The following is a 19147-nucleotide window of genomic DNA, read 5'->3' as shown; positions in this document are numbered from 1 at the left end:
TACACTCAAGTAACAGTACTGTTACTTTAAAATAATAGAACTCAAGTAAAAGTGAAGTGTAAAGAATTCAAATAATTCCAACAAGACCGAGAATATGCCTCTTGAAAGTTCTTGTAGGCTGAAATGCTGACATTTTAGGCAGGGGACATACGGTAGCTGTTCTTTGTTGTACTCCGTCCTCCGTTATTTAAAAAAAAAATACAAATAGCGAGCAAAACAAAAAAAAAAAAATACTCCAGTAAAATGTATATTGCATTAAAACTACCCTGCCAAGTACAATTAATTCAAAAAGTTACTTGAGTAAATGTAGCTTGTGAGTACACACGCCTGCCAATGGGGGTGCCTAAAAGGAAGAAGAAGAAGAAGAAGAAGCGGGGGGAAAAATCCACAGAAGCTGCCATGAATTGTCTGACTGTGTGGGGGGTCTTCCATCTTGGAAAACAACGACCACCACCACCACCACTCACTCACTCGGGCTCCAAGTGTAAGAAGCTGGAATCCCATGTGAGTGTTTCTTCGACATTCCTTTTTGTGACAGTCACTTTGACCTTTCTCACGCCTAATTGAAGAGTTGATTTACATAAAGCAACCGCCGTGTCCCTTTGTGTCTCTCCCAATGCGTTTTTTTTTTTTTTTTTAACTCCATGGCGCGTGAGACAACCATGTCATTTGTCCTTTTTTTTTCCATGTTGCAAGAAACAATCAATTGAGCGTATGTTCATGTATTTATGTTATTTTAGGCCCGCTTTACAACACATTAAGAGACAAATGTAATGACAACGTAAATTGCTAGCAATTTAAAACACATCCGGGACATTTCACAACACATTTTCCGATTGAAGGGTGTCAAATAATTTAGGGGAGCGTGATTGGCGTGTCCGAGTCAGCTGGGAGTCTTGACTAATGAGCAGCTGATTGGCTCCAGACGTGTGGGCGGAGTCTGTCTGTAATTAGACCGCCGCTTTGAACCCATTGGCTGCTTGAATGACACAAGGCGAGCCCTCGGCCCAATCACAATGAGGGCCCTGTTCCCATCGGAGGATGCTACAGTGGCTTCAACAGGAATGTTGATCAGCTTAGAGGGATTTTTAATGCTGTAGGCAAGAAATACGGGGAAGTGGGTGTAATCCACACTATGAGCTCATTATTGGACTCCGAGGTAACCTTTTGAACTAATAAAATAAAAAAATAAAAAGTGTAAAAGCAATAGATTTACTCTGATTATATATAACACTTTTTCCAGGACTTAGAAGGTCCAGATGAAACATGGAAAAAAAGTGAAAAGCTGTTTTGTGCACCTAACTGTGTGTACAGTTCTTGTTTTCCCATATATTACAACAAAACCGGGCATATGCAGACATTTTGAAGGGCAAGTGCTCAAGCCCAAAAAAGGGCACCCATTGCCAAAATTATTCATGCAATAAGAAAAAGCATTAATATATATTTAAATCAATGTACAATATTACAGTCTATCTATATTAGAGAGGGGAAGTAAAAATAAACAACTTGGATAAATGGGATGTGGGTGTTCAGAATTAAACAATCACAATTAAACTCATGTTAAGTCGGAGTCCACACACAACTGTCACAATTTAAAGTGCCTCTGATTAACCCCCAATAAATATCAGCTGTTCAGGCTTCTCGTTACATTTTTCTAATCACATCTTACCACGCACGCCATCATCTGCAGAGAGCCTCCTCAGCATTAGAGGGTCTCATTGCATATATAATTGGAATTGATGACACAGAGGGTCATTTTTATTTTTCCAAATATTGATGAATGAAGACAATAATGGGCTGCAGGGAAAAGTGTACTTTTTCATTGCTTTTTCATCCATGTGCTTGATCACCACTTGGGGTCTATGTGTCCACGTGCCTGAACAAAATGCAATGTAAATGAACGAAAGTTCCTATAGAAGTGCAGTAAATAAAGTCATTTGGCCTTAGAAATGCACAAACACAAATATATTATGAATAACAGCCATCTCAATCATCACAAAATCCCTCTCTCTTTCTTTCTCTCCATCAACATGTTCAATGTTAAGTTCTCCTTACGACCTCCATATGTCAGGGACGAGTGCGTAAAAGCTGCAGAGGTATGTGTTGTAAAAAGTGAGAGCAGTTGTGTGGCGTTTGAGGTGGGAAAACAGGAGATTGATGCAATCGGTCGTTTTGGTTTTGGGTGGGTTTTTTTCGGGGGGGGGGGGGGTTGTAGCTTCTTCGCAACACTTTAATTAGTGTGCAATCAAGTTGAACACGGACAAAATGCATGTAGTGTGTAATTGGAATATTTGGTTCCCCTCCCCTTTGCACACACATACACACACACACACACACACACACCCGTCACTCCCTCCTCTCCCGCACACATGCTTGGAGAAAATGTGTGTTTGATTTGAATGGGGAGTAGCCTACTCCGGGCTCACTTTACAACATATGGAAGACTGCTCGCTTCTCAGTTGGGTCGAGGTGCGCATGAGAGAGAGGTGGTCCACATTTTCACGTGCCACGCCGTTCCCTTTAACGCTCTAAAACAAAACCAAGAAAGTCGCCTGTGAGAGAGATTTAAGGGACAGTTTTTGACTCAAGGACATCCTAAAGGCTAATTTGTGGAGCAAATACGGCTTGCCCGGTAAGTTTAATATGATTATTTATTATTTCAGCAAGCGTGTTTGCATGCAGTAGGAAATGACAGGTTACATGAACCTGTAATTAGTTTTAAATAAAGCCAGTGGCTGTCAGGACCTTATTATAAGCTGAGCTTGTGTATAGTGCGCGCACATTCACAGACAGGTGTCATTCTCAGCATTTGGGGAGGGGGGGGGGGTTGGGTAGCAGCAGAAAGAAGTCTGCATGAACTGCGCGAGAGGAGGTGGAAGCTTAAGGGGCGATTCCGAGCCAAGGGTGCATGCCAAAGCAAGCAACGCGGCTCGGCTGCCTTCTTCCTTCAACATGCGTGTGTCACTCCCAATATTTTCCCAGCTCGTACTCCATCTCCACCTGAAAAGCATTCTCTCCACAAGAAATGACATTGTAAAATTGCAAACGCGACACCGATGTTTTTACACTGTAAATAACTTGAGTTTATTTGAAAAATATGAACAAAACTAAGTAATGGAAGATATAGACTTCAGAGAGTTCATGGAGCTCAACATTTTAAGTAATTGCAATTATTATAGATGATCTTGAATTAAATAAATGTAATATAGGTGAAGTGGATTTAATTCAATTGAGTGAATTTCACTTAGAATGTTTTGTACAGCTAATGATTCCAAAAACTAATTCTCAATTTCATTTTTTTAAAGTGCATGCCGACATGGAATGTTTCCAACAAATAATTCTACTATTTTGATTTTTGTTTTACACCAAGTACCACCAAAAAAGTACTTTGCTCTCCAAGTAGCACTATAATGAGCAGCTTTCAAATAGTAGGCGTAGTAGTGTTCATAAAAAAAAATAATAATAATAATATTTAATATTGTAAGCCGCTGTAACATATGCAGTTTGGACATAAACACTGTGCTTAAATAAAAGTGATTAATAATGATTCAATTAAAATGTATTGCAGAAAAAAGTTGGACCTAATTAAATGTTTTAATAGACGTAGTTCTTAAAGATTGAATTAAAATGTATAAAAAAGTTAAATACAACTGAACTGCACTTGGGCAGCGGTTCTTCCGCATACCACTAGAGGGTGCTCGTGTACCACTAGTGGTACTTGTACCACACTTTCAGATCACTTCTCTAAGTGATTAAATTAGATAAAGACAAATTTAAAAATGTACATTTACACATTAGCATTAAATCCTGCCATCATTATCTTGATTATCGTAAAGTTTTTTGTTTACATACCTGTCCATTTTCTTTAGCTAATAATGAGCCTTATGAAGAATATTAGTGTCGATTCTGCATTGAGCCACTGTACCCCTATTCATGATAGTGTACATGTCGTTACTACATAGAACTAAAGTTGAAGTAAAAATGGACAAATTAGACCACTGTATAGAATGTGCAAAATCAGAAGATGAAATCAGAGTACACGTTTAACACCAGTGCCTTATTCAGACATTATACTATCAAAAAAATGCACATCATTGTATTTGCATTGGTATATCTTGGTGCCTTAAATGCACTGCTTTAGTACCATGAACATGTTTGAATCTTGGGAATTTAGCTGTATATCTTGGGTACTGGAAAAAGTCCAATAACTAGTCCTTTAGTGTGACTTGCTTGACTCCTATTGTACCTCCATTCGAGACTGTTTTGTGTTTTCTACGGCGCTTTAAGCGATTAACTCTTGAGTGTAATATCAAACCCTCTCAAACGATGAGCTCCACCCCCTCGAAGCTCACACAGTCTGCTCTCAAACGAGTCCGGAGCTGAAAGCGACAGTCCCGTCCAGCTCTTCTTATCTTAAATGCTTCAATGGCCTTAAAGTATGCACCTATTGCCCCTTGAAACAGTGTCAGCCACTTGACCTACTTCTCACCACGAACGACTGGATTCAATCCACCCAAGGAATCTCGGAATTTGAATCGGTCAAGGATGTGAGCAATGTTTGAACACAAAGCATCACTTGTGTGTGTGTGTTTGGCAATGAATCGTCATTATTTAATTGCAGTGCGCTGGGTCTCTACCATGAACAAAAACAGGAGAAAGTAGAGCCAGGAGCAGCTGCAGCCACATGATGTGTGCAAGCTAATCCAAGGCAACACTCTGCAGATTTTGGTCACTGTGTTGCGTATGCATGTGTGCTGGGGGTCAGAAGGGTGCTTGCATTGGCATTTGGCATTTTGGAGAACACAAAAACTGAAGCAGATCAATCGGAACAGTTTGAGTAACGTGGACCAGCCCAATTTTGTTTCTTCTTTGGCTTCGACGGCTCACTCGTGCAATCAGTTGTTTGTTCATTTTTAATGCCTAAAACTATCTTTCCACTTCTTAACACCTTGATTTTTTTCCTCCCACATTTTGCATACAGTAAATAGGCAATCTTTTTTTTTATCTGAACAATCACAATTCTAGCCACCAGCTACCTAACCCTTTCTTAATACAGTATGTTAAGCACTAACTTTAAATTCAAACGTGTCTATTTTCACTCAACAGAGAACGCCTTGAAGATGCTCTTTAGTTACTGTTATGTCACATGTTGCCTTAATGTAAGCCTTAAGGACAAATATGAATTCAAATTTGAATTACATTTATTAGTGCGCAGACCTCTACCAAGGCTGAACAATCTTTCCTGTACCTGATTTGTTTGTCATTTAGATTTCACAGCGAAATGGAAAATTGGTGGCTCGCAAACAGTGATGAATATAAACTTGGTAGGGGTAAAAATTCAAACTTAGCCCACAATAGAACACCTGTTTGTACAGTTTATTTGATTTGATTTGATTTTATTATTATTGTAAATAACTAATCTGCATCTGCACTAGATCTGACATGGAATATTTGTTAGTTCCTTGAATGTAAAAAAAAAAATAATAATAAATAAATACATCTGTTATGGCTAATAGATAGATAGTTCATGTGTGGCGCATAGTGGATAGAAAACTAGAATGACACTAAATTGAGCACAGACCAAAAACATAAGCACAACACTTTTGTTTTCACATTTTAGGGTGGCCTTTTATTGTGGGCAGCCCAGGGCATACCAGTGCAATATCATGCTGTCTAATCAGCATCTTGATACGGCACCCGTGTGAGGTGGGTGGCTTATCTCGGCAAAGGGGAAGTGCTCACTAACAAAGATTTAGCCAGATTTGTGAACAATATATGAGAAAAAGGCATTTTGAAATCTATTGAATCTCTTGAAAAATGGGAGCAAAAACAAAAGTGTTGCGTTTATATTTGTGTTCAGTGTCTATTCATTCATTTTTTCACAGAGGAATGAAGGCATGTTCTGGTCGAGAGCTTCACCGAATGCAATGTTGGGCTTCCTTGGACCGCACACCACCTCTTTACACATTTTTATGCAAATTGCTTGGTCACAGACAGTGATGAAACCAACCTTGGACGAGGTAAAAATCAAAGTTTAGTCGACAAAAAGAACACTGTTTGGATGTTTGTTTCTTTTTTAACTAGTGAATTCCAAGGATGTATGTTACAAGCTGATCCGACATGGACTAATTGTTCGTTCCTTGAGGACAAAAAAAACCAACAAGACATTGATGGCCAAATGATATTTCATGTGTGGAGTGCAGTGGATGGAACTGGAATGTGAAACTCATTCATAGGCTTGTAAGTTAGAAGTGAAAGTAAAGTCTTGACTTAAGTGGTTGTGCTTGTGTGTGTGTGTGTGTGTGTGTTTGCGTGTGGTGTGCATGCTTATGCCCTCACCTTGCCTGCTAAAGTGTTAAAATACCTGCCGTCCGTCGGCGTGACACTCAAGATGTGTCTGGCAGCGGGAAGACGATGCGCGGGCAAATATCGGCATGCTTCATCCTGCCTGCTCCCCGCGTCCCGCTTGGCCTGCATGCATGTGTCGGCCACACGTTTCCTCCAGGTGTTTGTGGCTGTGTGTGTGGGTGTGGGTGTGTGTGGGGGGGGGGGGTTGTGGTCTGGAGCATGTGTGCGTGTGCCCACCAACCACCTTGTTCATGTGAACATCTCGGATTGAATCTTAAACTATTCTATATATTATAGATATATGTTATATAGTATTTGTTTGAGAATGTAGTCTTATTTTTTTCTTTTTCTTTTCCAGAATAAAAGGCTTAACACCATGAGAATAATGTTGTTTTTGAAATTCCCTTAAAAAATGAAAACAATGAAATTTTCCCTTGTTTAACTTTGACTTGAATAGTATGACTTTTTTTTTCTCGAGAAAATATACAACTTTGTTCTCGTAATACATACATCTTTTTACACTACAAAATAATGTACATCTTTGTTTTTATAAAGATTGTGGCTGTTTTCTTGAAAAAAAAAATCTAACTTTAGTTTCATTTTATTTTCTGAAAACTATGAATTTCTTATCATCATAGCGCAACTTGTTCTTCGAAAATGGGCAACGCTTTAGTTGCTATGGTAATTTTGGGTACACTAGGTAGTTATGTTTAATTTGCGTTAGGATTATAACAGGGTTCTCGGAAAAAAACTAATTTCTCCCCTGGAAGGGGTTCTTGGACCCAAAAACTTTGAGAAGCCCTCATCTAAATATCGCGGCGGGAGCTTTAGCATCCTTAATAAAATGTGCTTCCATGATTTAACAAGGGCCACGCAACCGTCCAAGAATTCCAAACATTTGATTAACTTATTTTGTGAGCTCAAAGCGGAATCATTGCTCCTGACTACATGTTGCTCTTGAGCAATAAAGGAAAAAAGAAGACACTATTAAGTCGATTTTTGGGGGTGGGAAAAGGCTGCAGACTTTAACCTACAAAGTGTTTTAAAAGCGTGCTCACCTCTAATTTCCTTAAATCCTTCCATGCTTCGAAAGAAACCACTTCCTCTCATAGCCATGAACACCTAACTTGTCCAACATCCAAACTCACTGCTCCAAATTTTCCCACGCATTTAAAAGAGAAAACATTAAGCACCAGTAAGAAATAATCATGTACCTTCTCTTTTTTTGTGTGTTTTTGGCAAAAAGGCACAAACGTTTTGCATGTTAGTGCTTCTTTTATTAATTTGATGAATGACTCACTTTAGGCCCACCGCACACCGAACGCAATTGAACTGCGCAATCGCAAACAATTACAGTGAGCGTACACACATATTAACAGAAAAACAACCCCGGGTGTTGTGATTGTGAAATGTTTTGAGACTCCATCTGTACTGGACTATATTGTTTTTTTATTGAACCACAAACAACATGGCACGATTGTCAAAGAAGAAGCGAATTGGTCTCCGTAACTGAATTATAATACAAAGAGAGGAAACAGGCAAGAAATGAAGGAAAGTGTCTTGATATTTGAGAGACTGTTGGCATCGATAGCACTCGTGCATTTCGGTGACAAAAATTCTCCATGCTTCGCTTTTTAGCCAGCGGCATAATTGAAATTATAAATGTGAAGTATTATTGTAAAACTGAGTTGAAAACTAGTAACTACAACCAGCACGACAGTTTAGTTGTGTTCAGCCACGTCGCTCAGTGTGCGGTGGGCCTTAAGGATGTGAAAGCGAACATTGTCAAAAACTAAATGAGTGAAGCTAATGATTGTATATGTTAACTAACAAAACTGCGGCACGGTGGACGACAGCCTCACAGTTTTGAGGATCAGGGTTCAATTCCCGGCCCCGCCTGTGCGGAGTTTGCATCTTCTCCCCGTGCCTGCGTGGGTTTTCTCCGGGCACTCCGGTTTCCTCCCACATCCCAAAAACATGCATGGTAGGTTAATTGTAGACTCTAAATTGCCCGTAGGTGTGAATGTGAGTGAAAAGGGTTGTTTGTTTATATGTGCCCTGCGATTGGCTGGCGACCAGTTCAGGGTGTACCCCGCCTCCTGCCCGATGATAGCCGGGATAGGCTCAAAGTTCAAACATTGTTCACAACTCTTGAGTGGTGTCCAAGCCAGTCCACCAATGATAACAGACTGCAAAAATGGCTTGAGAATGACTTTGAGACTTCTCTTCGGATTACAAGCCAGTGTAGCATCACAAAGATTAAGTTACATCTTTGTAAGTTAAGAGAACTTTATGACCCTAAAGCAAATTCATGTTTCTTACCTCCCTTATTAGTAGTGTCGAGTAAAATCTGGGGGAAATTATGTTTAAAACACAGTATAGTAAGCTGTCATTGTTCCCCACTCCTTCATATAGTTCTGGCCAATTAACCCTTTTTAACCCTTCCGTCTAGCAGCTCAACTAATGCCTCAGACTCTTACCCTTCCTCATGTTTGTATGCCCTCCTCCTCCTTTACCCTACCATTTTCTCACCAAAACACTGACCTCACTGTACACCAGTAGACACAGAAAAACACGCTGTAGCTTGGCCTATAAACAATTTTGTCTGCTTTTGTGCAAAGGCTGTGAGAACTACCTTGACCTCGTTATACACCTGAAACCTTCTCTCCTTAAAGGTTCGACGCTGGATGGGATTGTGTTGATCTTGAGACCCTTGCTTGGAGTCTCGGCCAGAACCTGATACATTGTTTTGTGGGGCGTTCAACTTCAGCGTCTCATTTTCTTAGATGAGGAGATAGCAGCGATGGGATCGAGTCATATATGTGAAATTTGAAAGGAAGTCTCAAGTCTAAACCTTGACGTTTCAACTCTCAGGTTACTGTGGCAAAAATCAAACAAGTTGAATCCCCACTAAAGTTGAGTGAATATTTCTTAGTCACACATTAGCCACTTTGCGCTTAGAATCTATACTTGCTAGCTGTACTAACACATTCACAATCACATAGCTTTTTAAAACCAGTCGCCGTATCCGCCGTATGCTTTATTGTCTTCTCAATTAAAAGCACCACCAACTCAGCTATCGTGAGTTCACTTGTCAAGTTAATGTAGCTTACCTGCTTTTGGGGATTTTATACTGGGTTCAAATCTAAGTCAAGTCAGGTCTCATGAATATCAAATCAAATTCAAGTTGAGTCTTGCATAAGTTCTAAACAAGGAAGTCCCAAGTCCTAAAATTATAAATTTAAGCCATATGACTCAAGTCAAGTGCATTGCATTTTATTTTTATTTTTTTAGTGTGTGACTACTTTAAGTAATACTGTTAGTATATCATTATAATGGCAATTTGCATGACAGCTCAAAAATGAAATGTTCTGTTTGAAACCTCCAGGCATGCTTCCATGCCCCCTTCCTTCCCAGAGTAGACATGAGCAGGGTTTCAAAATTTGTCAGTGATCCCTCGACTAATGACGCCCTCAGCTGGGAAAGTCCACCCCCTCCTGCCCTGAACTCCCCACACCCCACTCACCTCGCTCCCAATCTCTGTCTCAGACACACACACGCTTACGCAAACACGAGGATTGTCGTCACCGCTGTGGAGATGGCCGTCATCAAGCAGGCCACTGATATCTGACCTCTGTTACCTGAGGCCTGTCAGTCATGTTGATTCATATGGACAGGTTTATTTGCCCTACTCTCTCTGTGTGTGCGTGCATGTATTTGTGTGTCTGGGTGTGTGCGTGTTGCATACAAGGCCTTTTCCTAGACCTCCATTGCTGAACAAAGATACGGTGCAACCTCTAAAGTCGAAATGAAGTCATGCATTTCGGAATTAAAATACTAACTTAAATGTTCCTAAAAATAAGCTTTATGAGTCACACAAAAGTCACAAGATCCAAGAGTGATCATATAAGTCATATGAGTCATATAAGATTTGTGAAGATCATCTAAGGATTAATTGTGCGTTTTGCCAATACTCTTTTTTTTTTTTTTTTTTTTTTTTTTTTAAATCTTTGATAATCTTATTTTTGTCCTATTACAATGAAGGCCCCGTCTATTCACAATTCACTATTCACAGTTCGCTATTCACAAACTCATTTGTTTTTTTTTCAGTTCAGCTATTTGCTTTTAAAAAAAAAAAAAAAACTCCTATTGCTGTTTTTTTGTGTGTGTGTGCTCTTTCTGTAACTCCCTAAAATCCCTCAGGATGATACCCAAGCCCTGGTTAATGAAGAATTAGTAATTGGTGTCAACAAAGTTTATTGAAGTGATACATCTCGATTGAAGGACTAATATCTTTTCTTTTTTTTCTTTTTTTTCAAGTTTAGCCTGGGTTGTTAGTGGCGAGCCTTTGTCGCATTTATGTTTTGCTATATGCGCACTTCTGGGGTATTTTCTTTTAAAATCAAATCATCTGTAAGCCATAGGGTAATGTTATAATACATGTTTGAAATGATATTAAAGTGTTTTGAGATCATAGTTTGTGGTGTATATATGATTGAATCATTATATGCAATTTTATCAATTTTGGGGGTGTCAATTACTAGCATTTTTCGCTACTCACAGCAGGGCTTGTTACAGGTCCCATATTTTACCAAACCAACTTTTTATAGTATTTGAGATGCAATATTGTCTCTATGGTGCCTCAGTAAACATGTGAAATATGAATTAATATCGTCCACGCGTTCCTGAAATCAGGTCATTCGAATTTCACAAGCTTATTTACGTCACTAGCGAAGATCTCCGTCTACCTCTCCGCTCCCAAGCCAGCGCTGTCAGCAAAACAAATAAATGTGCTCTCGCAAGTGAGTCTTCTACACGGAGGCAACCAATCAGAGGAAAGGGGGCAGTCTTTGCCAAATATGGACAAAACTGGGTTGAACAGAAGTAGCTGTCAGAGGGGCTTTTTCTGGACACTTGTATGACAAAACCAAGGTGTTTATCAAAATGAAATTGACACTTATATACTAAGTCCATATTAGAGAGTCACACTATGGAGGTCTAAATAGCCAAAATATGGGACCTTTAATTAAAAAAATTGCACTGTATTGTATAAAAACACAATGAAAGAGAATGTGAAGAAATAAACTGGTTTTGTAAGCGTACTGTAGTATTTGTGTGCTGGATGCGTGGCTCTAAGGGGCGTCGCCTAATGGATGACATCACAAGCTGGGTGTGACTTGTGTCCTACAGCTGTTCCTTATGAGGGAGCTCATTTTGTATTTGTGTTTTTGACTGTTTGTCCCATTCAATAAGCAGCTGAAAGTGCATCGGCGACTACTATTACTGTAGTTTTCATACAGTCCATCTTTTCGCATTTCTCGTGACAATGGAGGTGACTCCGTCGTCAGCATTGTTTAAAAACAAAAAAAAGCCTCAGTAGTTATAGAAAGCTGCTAATAACCCCACCAGGGATTACTGTACAGCAGACTGGAGGTACAGCAGGGCACCATATCGGGCCTCCACTCACTATTATATGAGAGAGGACCTCCCTTTGCGCACCATCTTCGAGAGGGTCAACCCGACCAGCGTGAGAGGCTCCCGCTTGGGATACAAAGCGGCTCAGCTGTCCCGCTCCTATTCCCCCCCGCCAACCCCCCATCAAAAAAAAAAACGCAACCTGGAGCCCTCCACTATACACCCAAGCCAAATAAAGCCTCTCAGCGACTTCTGTTTTCCTAATCTGTGAACTCTGACTGAGGCGCCCATGCTTGAAAGGGAGACAACTCAACATGGGATGATCTCCCAGTGACAGGGAGAAGCTGAAAAAACGAATCCCGGAATGTTTCTGCTGAAACCACAAGACCACCCTGTCGTCCTCCCGTTCTTGTCCTTCCCGCTCCCTTCCACCTCACCCCGCCTCTTTTTAATCTCATTTCCCTTCCCTTTTGCCCTACATCATCTACCTTGACTAATTGGTTGGCACCGGATGATTAAAACTATCAACCGTGTTCCAGTTGCCAAATTGCCTGAGTGCTCTTTGTGGCAATGCACAACTTGGATGTGGAAAACCTGATATTCTTATCATATTTTATCAGATGCCTAATGGCCAAATGAATCAACACCGCGCTAGTTTATACACTAAGGGTTGAAGTGCAATTCCATTGCCATCAATACATAGAGGAATGTTACACTGGCAACAAGCAATGCAGTATGTATTTACATTTGCACTCCTTTTTTTGTAACATGGTTTGCTAGATTTGATTATGTTTGTATAGATTTTTGTTTTCGATTTTGCAGCCTTATACAATGGACTATGCAACCAATTACTATGAAAACTATTCACTAATGGGCTAAAACCGATGGGGATAAAACAAAGGTTCTTTTTCAAATTCAAATCCTTATCAATTGCTCTTAGAAAAAAAAAACAGTCTTCAGAACAGGCCGTCATGGTGACTAAAAAGCCGGCCAATGGCGTGACAGTTTGTGGAGAAATTCCGTCCCAGTCTGTGGAAGAATGCATACAAAAGGTAATGAAAGACATTTTAAGATCCCCAAATACTGTACATATAAGCCTTAAAACTATTCTTTTTTTGGTTTCTTTTTTGCTTGCAGTTTATTAAAGACGCCAGCGTTAAAGTCCATTCAAATATTTTCTCAAATATTTTCTCAAAACAGTTTCAGCATCAACCACATCTAATAAAAAAAAATCCAAAAAAAACAATGCATGAGCACACCATCAGTGTTGAATGCTGAGGGGTTTTTTTTTATGTTGAGACACATTGTTAGTATTACAAATGTCAGCCATCTAGACCACATTGGCGAGCAAGAATATTGATCTTAAAAGATTACATGAAACCTGTGGTTTTTATTATGATATGGGAGATGTCATGAGGATTTTATTAAAAAGAAAAAAAAGCTAGCATCCCCTCCAGAGAGTGTGCTTTGTCACTGTTCCCACTCTGTTCCACCACCCGCTCATCTCCCAGGCCGCGCCATATTTAGTCATTCCAGGCACTGACACGCACCGTCGCAGTCATCCACCTTAATCTGTCTCCCTTCAGTGTCTCTCTCCATCCATCCATATTTTTATGCCCTAGTCACCTTCCTCCTGTCGCTGTCTCCCTCCTATTGCGTCCATTAATCTCTGTCTGCGCTCACCCTCCATGTCTGCGCACTGACTCTCCGTGTGATTATGTCTTTACTTTTAGCATCTTCCAGGCTCATCTCATTTACTCTCCCGGAGTTGTTAAATCTGGAAGCTTTTAACAACTTTTCCTACTTCCTTCTACCTCCCGTGTCTTCATTCCATCTCTGCAAACTTTCAACCACCTTTCTCCCCTCTCCAATCCTCTGCTTGCTTTTTTTTCTTGGATGAACTTGCTGCTATTGGAAGCTGGGCCCGCATGCTAATGATTTGCTAATTCCATCAGTCGTCCCAATGTGTCCTCCCTGCGGTACTGAGGCTTTTTGATGGAGTGCCTTGGCTGATGAACTCTCTCCACTTCAACCTCCTCCTACTCGGACACATATGCAATTGATCGATGTCCCATTCCCTCTCTAATCATTTATGGGCAGCCTCCTTCCTTAAAATCCATTTTTTATACAATGATTGCAACAGCAGGGGATGTTCCTTTTCAGTAATGTTTGCATGCCTTTCATTTCTTTGGGAAGAATCTTTTTTTTTGCTTTTTAAAGCTGATTCAAAAGCATGGCACGAAAGGGGATATGAACTCAATGATCCACTGCAACTGTGTCCAAACGTCTGCCTTTACAAAATAAATGCTGTTGACGTTGGTTTACTAATTTAGCAAAATGTTAGAAATGCCTCGCAGTATGAGCAGTGAGGTTCTTCAATAACAGGAATAAACAAACTTGCATACCCTGTAAAGTGAATTTGGATATTTGGTTTTAAATACATTATACGTTGCTGAAAACATATACAAAGACTGAGAACTATGTAGTCCTCAGTTGAGCAGATAAACACTGCAGGGTTTTTTTTTGGGTGGGGGGTATAGGGGGGGCAAAACACTGCAATATAAGAACTTGCGCGCCTTCATTTGCATCAGCAGTTATCCACCAAACTTGCAACGTGCAGTTAGCTAGTTAGCGATGCCTATACTACGAAAATGCATTTTCCCTTCGGATAGTCGGCTCCACTTCAGAGCGCCTCGTTGTCAGCCGTGAGTGCATGCACATAATAGAGAGAGAGGGGAAAGAGCGATGGTGGAGGAAAAAAAACATTTGACAGCCTGCATGTAGACAGGGGCTTCTTCACGCTGGCGTGGCCCCTTTAGAGTGCCTCGTTGTCAGCCGTGAGTGCACGCACATCACGAAGAGAAAGGCAAATGAGAATTGGGGGGGGGGAAGTCTGACGTGACGGCCCGGTGGGATATATTCCAGCCAACGGAGGCTTGAAACAAATGTAGTGATTTGTTGGCATAAGAAAGATGCTAGGCGAAGTAGCACCCCTTTTTCCAAGTAGTGGAATTCGTATTTGCTTAACAGTTGAGCGAGGCATGTTTTTGTTTTTAATTCATTCAAATTTGGCAGGGTTTTTAGAGACTTTAAATACATGCTTCTCTGAAAATGTCAAAATGAACATGATCATCTTTGTAAAGGAGAAATAATTGTTGTATTGAATGTCATTCGATTACACGAGGGTACCTAATGTGTTGGCCATTATATTCAAGCCAGGAATTTGGACACGGATTCTTGCACCATCCCAAGAGTTACAAATGATCCCATGATCCACATTTTCGAATACGCTTTCACATTGATGCACATTTTCGAATGAGTGTAATATTACCTTTCACACACCATAAGCAGCATTAATATATCCTATTTTCTTCCTACGTTGGGTAATTTTACTCTCTTTTAACACTAAGTCTTCACTTGAAGTGAGGCCAAATAGTGTGCAGATGAGTGCTTCCTTTTGGCAGTGCACTCATTTTTTGTTTTGTTTTTGAAGGGTTGCAATCCTTGGACCCTTCACACATAGGAAGAACAAAACTTTTGTCTTTCCGACTGCCCTTAAATCCATCTGTCTGCTTTCTGCGCTTGACTGAAGTGGATACAGAGGCCACCTTTTGTCCTTTCCCGATGAAGAGGGATGCTGTTGTATGAGGGAGAGAGTGCGGGCAGAAGGAGGTGGCGGCTGTGATTCATTGTAATTTAATAAATAGCGCACAAAGAGGGATGTGGTTCCCTTCTCAAAACCCCTTCAGCTGTCAGTTTTCAAATGAGGCACCTCTAGATTTGACACCCAGGGAAGGAAAAGGGGGATTAGGGAAGGAAAAGCCCCAGGCCTTATTCATCCCCTTTTCTGTCTTCCACCCCCCAATAGCTTTCTCACCCTGAACGCCTTGAAGATTTCTTTGGGACCAAGGGGCCCCTTGTCTATCTAAGGGCGTAGAAATGATGTCACTCAGGTACCAATCAATGAGGATTGAAAGCAAATCCTAAACAGTTATCACTTGTGGTGTATTCGCTTGTCATTGAATGATCCTAATGCTGCATTCTCCTCAATTAACCAAATATAGTGTCATGATTGTTTATCACCAATCCACGTTGAAGAACACCCTAAAATACACACCTTCAAAATAGTTTCTGCTCTTCGGCAATCATGTCTGTTTTGCTTTTTAAGCACTGAGTTTACATCTATCCGACGCAGCACACCATGACCAGGGATTTTGGGCTGCCATGCTACCGAAGCATGACCACAAGGTTATGCTGGTTTTGACACCAGTGGAAGAACAGAATGAGTGACCAGCATAGCAATTCAGGATCAAGGCACTAATATGATTCTATAAATGGTCACTTACTCTCTTTTTGGACAACCTTTCTGTCTAAGTTGTGGCTTTGACTTTTTTTTTTTTAGCAAAAAATAAATGTATAGTTAATTAGTTAGTAACTCACATACTTTGTGGAAGTAGGAGTTGCGGCTCAAGAAATTCCTTTTCCTCTTCATTGTTGGAGTCCAACGTCATAACTAACTGCGGACCTGACGGTCAGTTGCGACCGTAATAAGGAAAAGTGGGATGGAAAATGGATGGATGGGCGGATGGATGGATGGGCTGGATGGGCTGTTCGAGTGCAGTTTGGACTTCAGGTGAAAAAATGTTAGTGTTGCAGCTCTTTGTATTGCATATTGCCACAAGCTACAGGACTCGGGTGAAACTACGTGGCTCAACGTGTCAGAATTTTTGGTCAAAGGAGTCACACAGACATGTTTGTGATTGCTCAGCCTTGGCAGAGGCCTGCGCTTGACTGACTGATCTTTTAGTTATTTCCTTTTGTGGTAACAATATAAGTTTGACACTGACCTCTGTGTTTGTATCTGTCTCCTGCAGGAAGGGCCTTACGTGAAGGGTCACCGAGCACTGACAATCTCCTTCCTCTGGGCTGCAATTAAGCACGGCTAGAGAGATTTTAGTGAGAAGTCCGACACGTCTGCACGCACTCTCGCCGCTCGCATTTACTCACACTACTTCTCTGGTAGATTTGCACAGATTTACAGCTGAAGAAGCGTCCATTCATAGGTAGCCAGGCCCTCGGAGCAGAATGAGGGAACCCTGGTCGTACCTGCTGTGCTTGTGCCTCCTGGTGAGCTCAGCGTCCTCACACAGTGCCAACAACCCCTTCGCGGGGCAGCAGACCCCGGCGGACCCTTGCTACGACGACACCGGTGCGGCCCGCCGCTGCATACCCGAGTTTATCAACGCCGCCTTCGGCAAAGAGGTGACAGTGTCCAGCGTGTGCGGCCGGCCGCCGTCCCGTTCGTGCAGCGTGTTGGAGCGCGGCGATGACCGGCCGTCGGTGCGGACGTGCCAAATCTGCGACGCCGCCGACCCCCGTCGCTCCCACCCGGCTTCCTACCTCACCGATCTCAACTCGGCTCACAACTTGACTTGCTGGCAGTCGGAGAACCTCAACACCTCTCCGTACAATGTGACTCTAACTCTTTCCCTAGGTAAAAAGTTTGAAATCACTTATGTAAGCTTGCAGTTCTGCTCACCCAGACCTGAGTCACTAGCCATCTACAAGAGCATGGACTACGGCAAAACATGGATGCCCTACCAGTTCTACTCATCACAATGTCGACGCGTGTACAATCGGCCCAACAAAGCCACTATTACAAAACAGAATGAACAGGAGGCTCTGTGTACTGACGGCCACACTGACCTCTACCCACTCTCTGGAGGACTCATTGCGTTCAGCACCTTAGATGGACGACCGTCCGGCAAAGACTTTGACAACAGCCCGGTCCTTCAGGACTGGGTGACCGTCACTGATATCCGTGTGGTCTTCAGTCGGCCCCAGCAGTCGCGGGAGCTGGGACTGCCTGCCGGGAGCAACGGCGGAGGAGGGAGGGACGAAGACCCCGTGCCGGTCACCTCCACTCTGCCGGTGTACTTTTACGCAGCGGGGGACTTCCAGGTAGGCGGAAGATGCAAGTGCAACGGCCACGGATCACGCTGCCTGAAAGACAAGGAGGCCAAGCTGGTTTGCGACTGCAAGCACAACACGGAAGGGCCCGAATGTGACCGCTGTAAGCCCTTTCACTACGACCGGCCGTGGCAGAGGGCCAGCGCCCGCGAGGCCAACGAGTGTCTGCGTAAGTACGTTTTTCTCTTTAGGTTTCAATGAACTAAAAACAAATAGTCAGCGAGATAATCGCTTGTACGTGAACACTCACAAACTCATGCGGACCAGTGTAAAGTGAATAAATATGCCCGAATGCAGTGGCTCCCAACTACTGTGGCGAAATCATCCAATTTGTCTGAAAATGTATTACTTTCAAATAACTTTTTTCATCTGTCTATGCCACCGACATATAGTGACAGTCTCAGCTCTAAGTAAGTCTTCAGATTTGTTTGCTTAGCATGTGCAATGCTAAGCAAACAAGCGATTAAAGTAAAGCCCTTCCCCATCATGCAAAGAGTACACTTTGGTATCCAAGTGGAAAGAACATTTTATAAGTCTGTTTCATACAGGGTGTCCATTGTCTCCTCACAATTAGATTTGAACAAAAACAAATGATAGGTCCAACCTCAAATATCTATCCATCCATCCACCATTATCAACACCGCTTAACCTGGTTAGACTTTCACTCTTGAGGTGACATACTGCCACACGGATCCCGCAGAGCGAGGAAAAGGTGGAGTTCGGTGAATTCTCAGACATTTCAAGCGTCCAAGAGAGTTTATAGCATTGTTCCCATGCTATTTTCAACACTTTAAATGAGTTGATAATGCATAAAAACAGCAGACAAAGTGAGGATAGATAAATACCATACCATTGACCATACTTGGACATACAGGGTTTCCGCCCGACAGCGATGATATATGAAAAAGGGATAGGTTTGTAATGGCGTGCAACGTCTAAATAACTTAGAAACAACAACAACAGAAAACAGCAGATGTGGTTATGTTTTTGCAGCTTTTGGTAGCTGCCTGTTTGAGCTGGTAAACGTGGCGACGTCTTTCAAAACGCAGAGAATCCATCACTCGCCTGCTTTTCCCATCAGGCATGCGAATTAAGTGCGCCTCTTCAGGGAAACGGTCATGTTTTCTGGAAATGTCTAAATAGTAGATGACAAGTACTCAGCTCACTGGCACTCAGCGACAGCTAAATCATCCAAGTCATCATGCGACTGAGCAGTGTTTACGCTCTGGAAGCTTGCCACGTCAAATTGTTATTCTTATTTATGTGCCAATGTCTGTTAATGTAATTGTATAGCCCTTATGCAATTATGTTGATACGCTTTTTCGATTGACTCGCTTTTTCATGTGTGTAAATTTCATATTAGATTCGTACACCTGTTTTAAATACAAACAGACATTCAGTGAAATTTAATTCA

The 19147-nt window shown here is 41.6% G+C and overlaps 1 protein-coding gene across 2 annotated transcripts in view; it reads left to right on the top strand.

Annotated features, from left to right (window-relative positions):
* The first annotated feature begins 365 nt into the window (after positions 1-365).
* The window catches only part of ntn2 (netrin 2), a 48929-nt gene continuing 30147 nt past the window's right edge, over positions 366-19147 (top strand). Inside the window, exons 1-2 of one of the 2 annotated variants that reach the window (XM_061756436.1) lie at positions 366-504; positions 16638-17902. In XM_061756436.1, the coding sequence (XP_061612420.1) occupies positions 16849-17902 (1054 nt within the window). In that variant the 5' untranslated portion in view covers positions 366-504; positions 16638-16848. Of the gene's footprint in view, positions 505-2414; positions 2633-16637; positions 17903-19147 lie in introns of those variants that run through there. The other variant, XM_061756435.1, reaches the window with a different exon arrangement.

This window comes from Phyllopteryx taeniolatus, chromosome 19 (assembly GCF_024500385.1).
Source record: "Phyllopteryx taeniolatus isolate TA_2022b chromosome 19, UOR_Ptae_1.2, whole genome shotgun sequence".
In the NCBI taxonomy this organism is placed as follows: Eukaryota; Metazoa; Chordata; class Actinopteri; order Syngnathiformes; family Syngnathidae; genus Phyllopteryx; species Phyllopteryx taeniolatus.
This window is presented reverse-complemented; position numbering and strand designations above follow the sequence as displayed.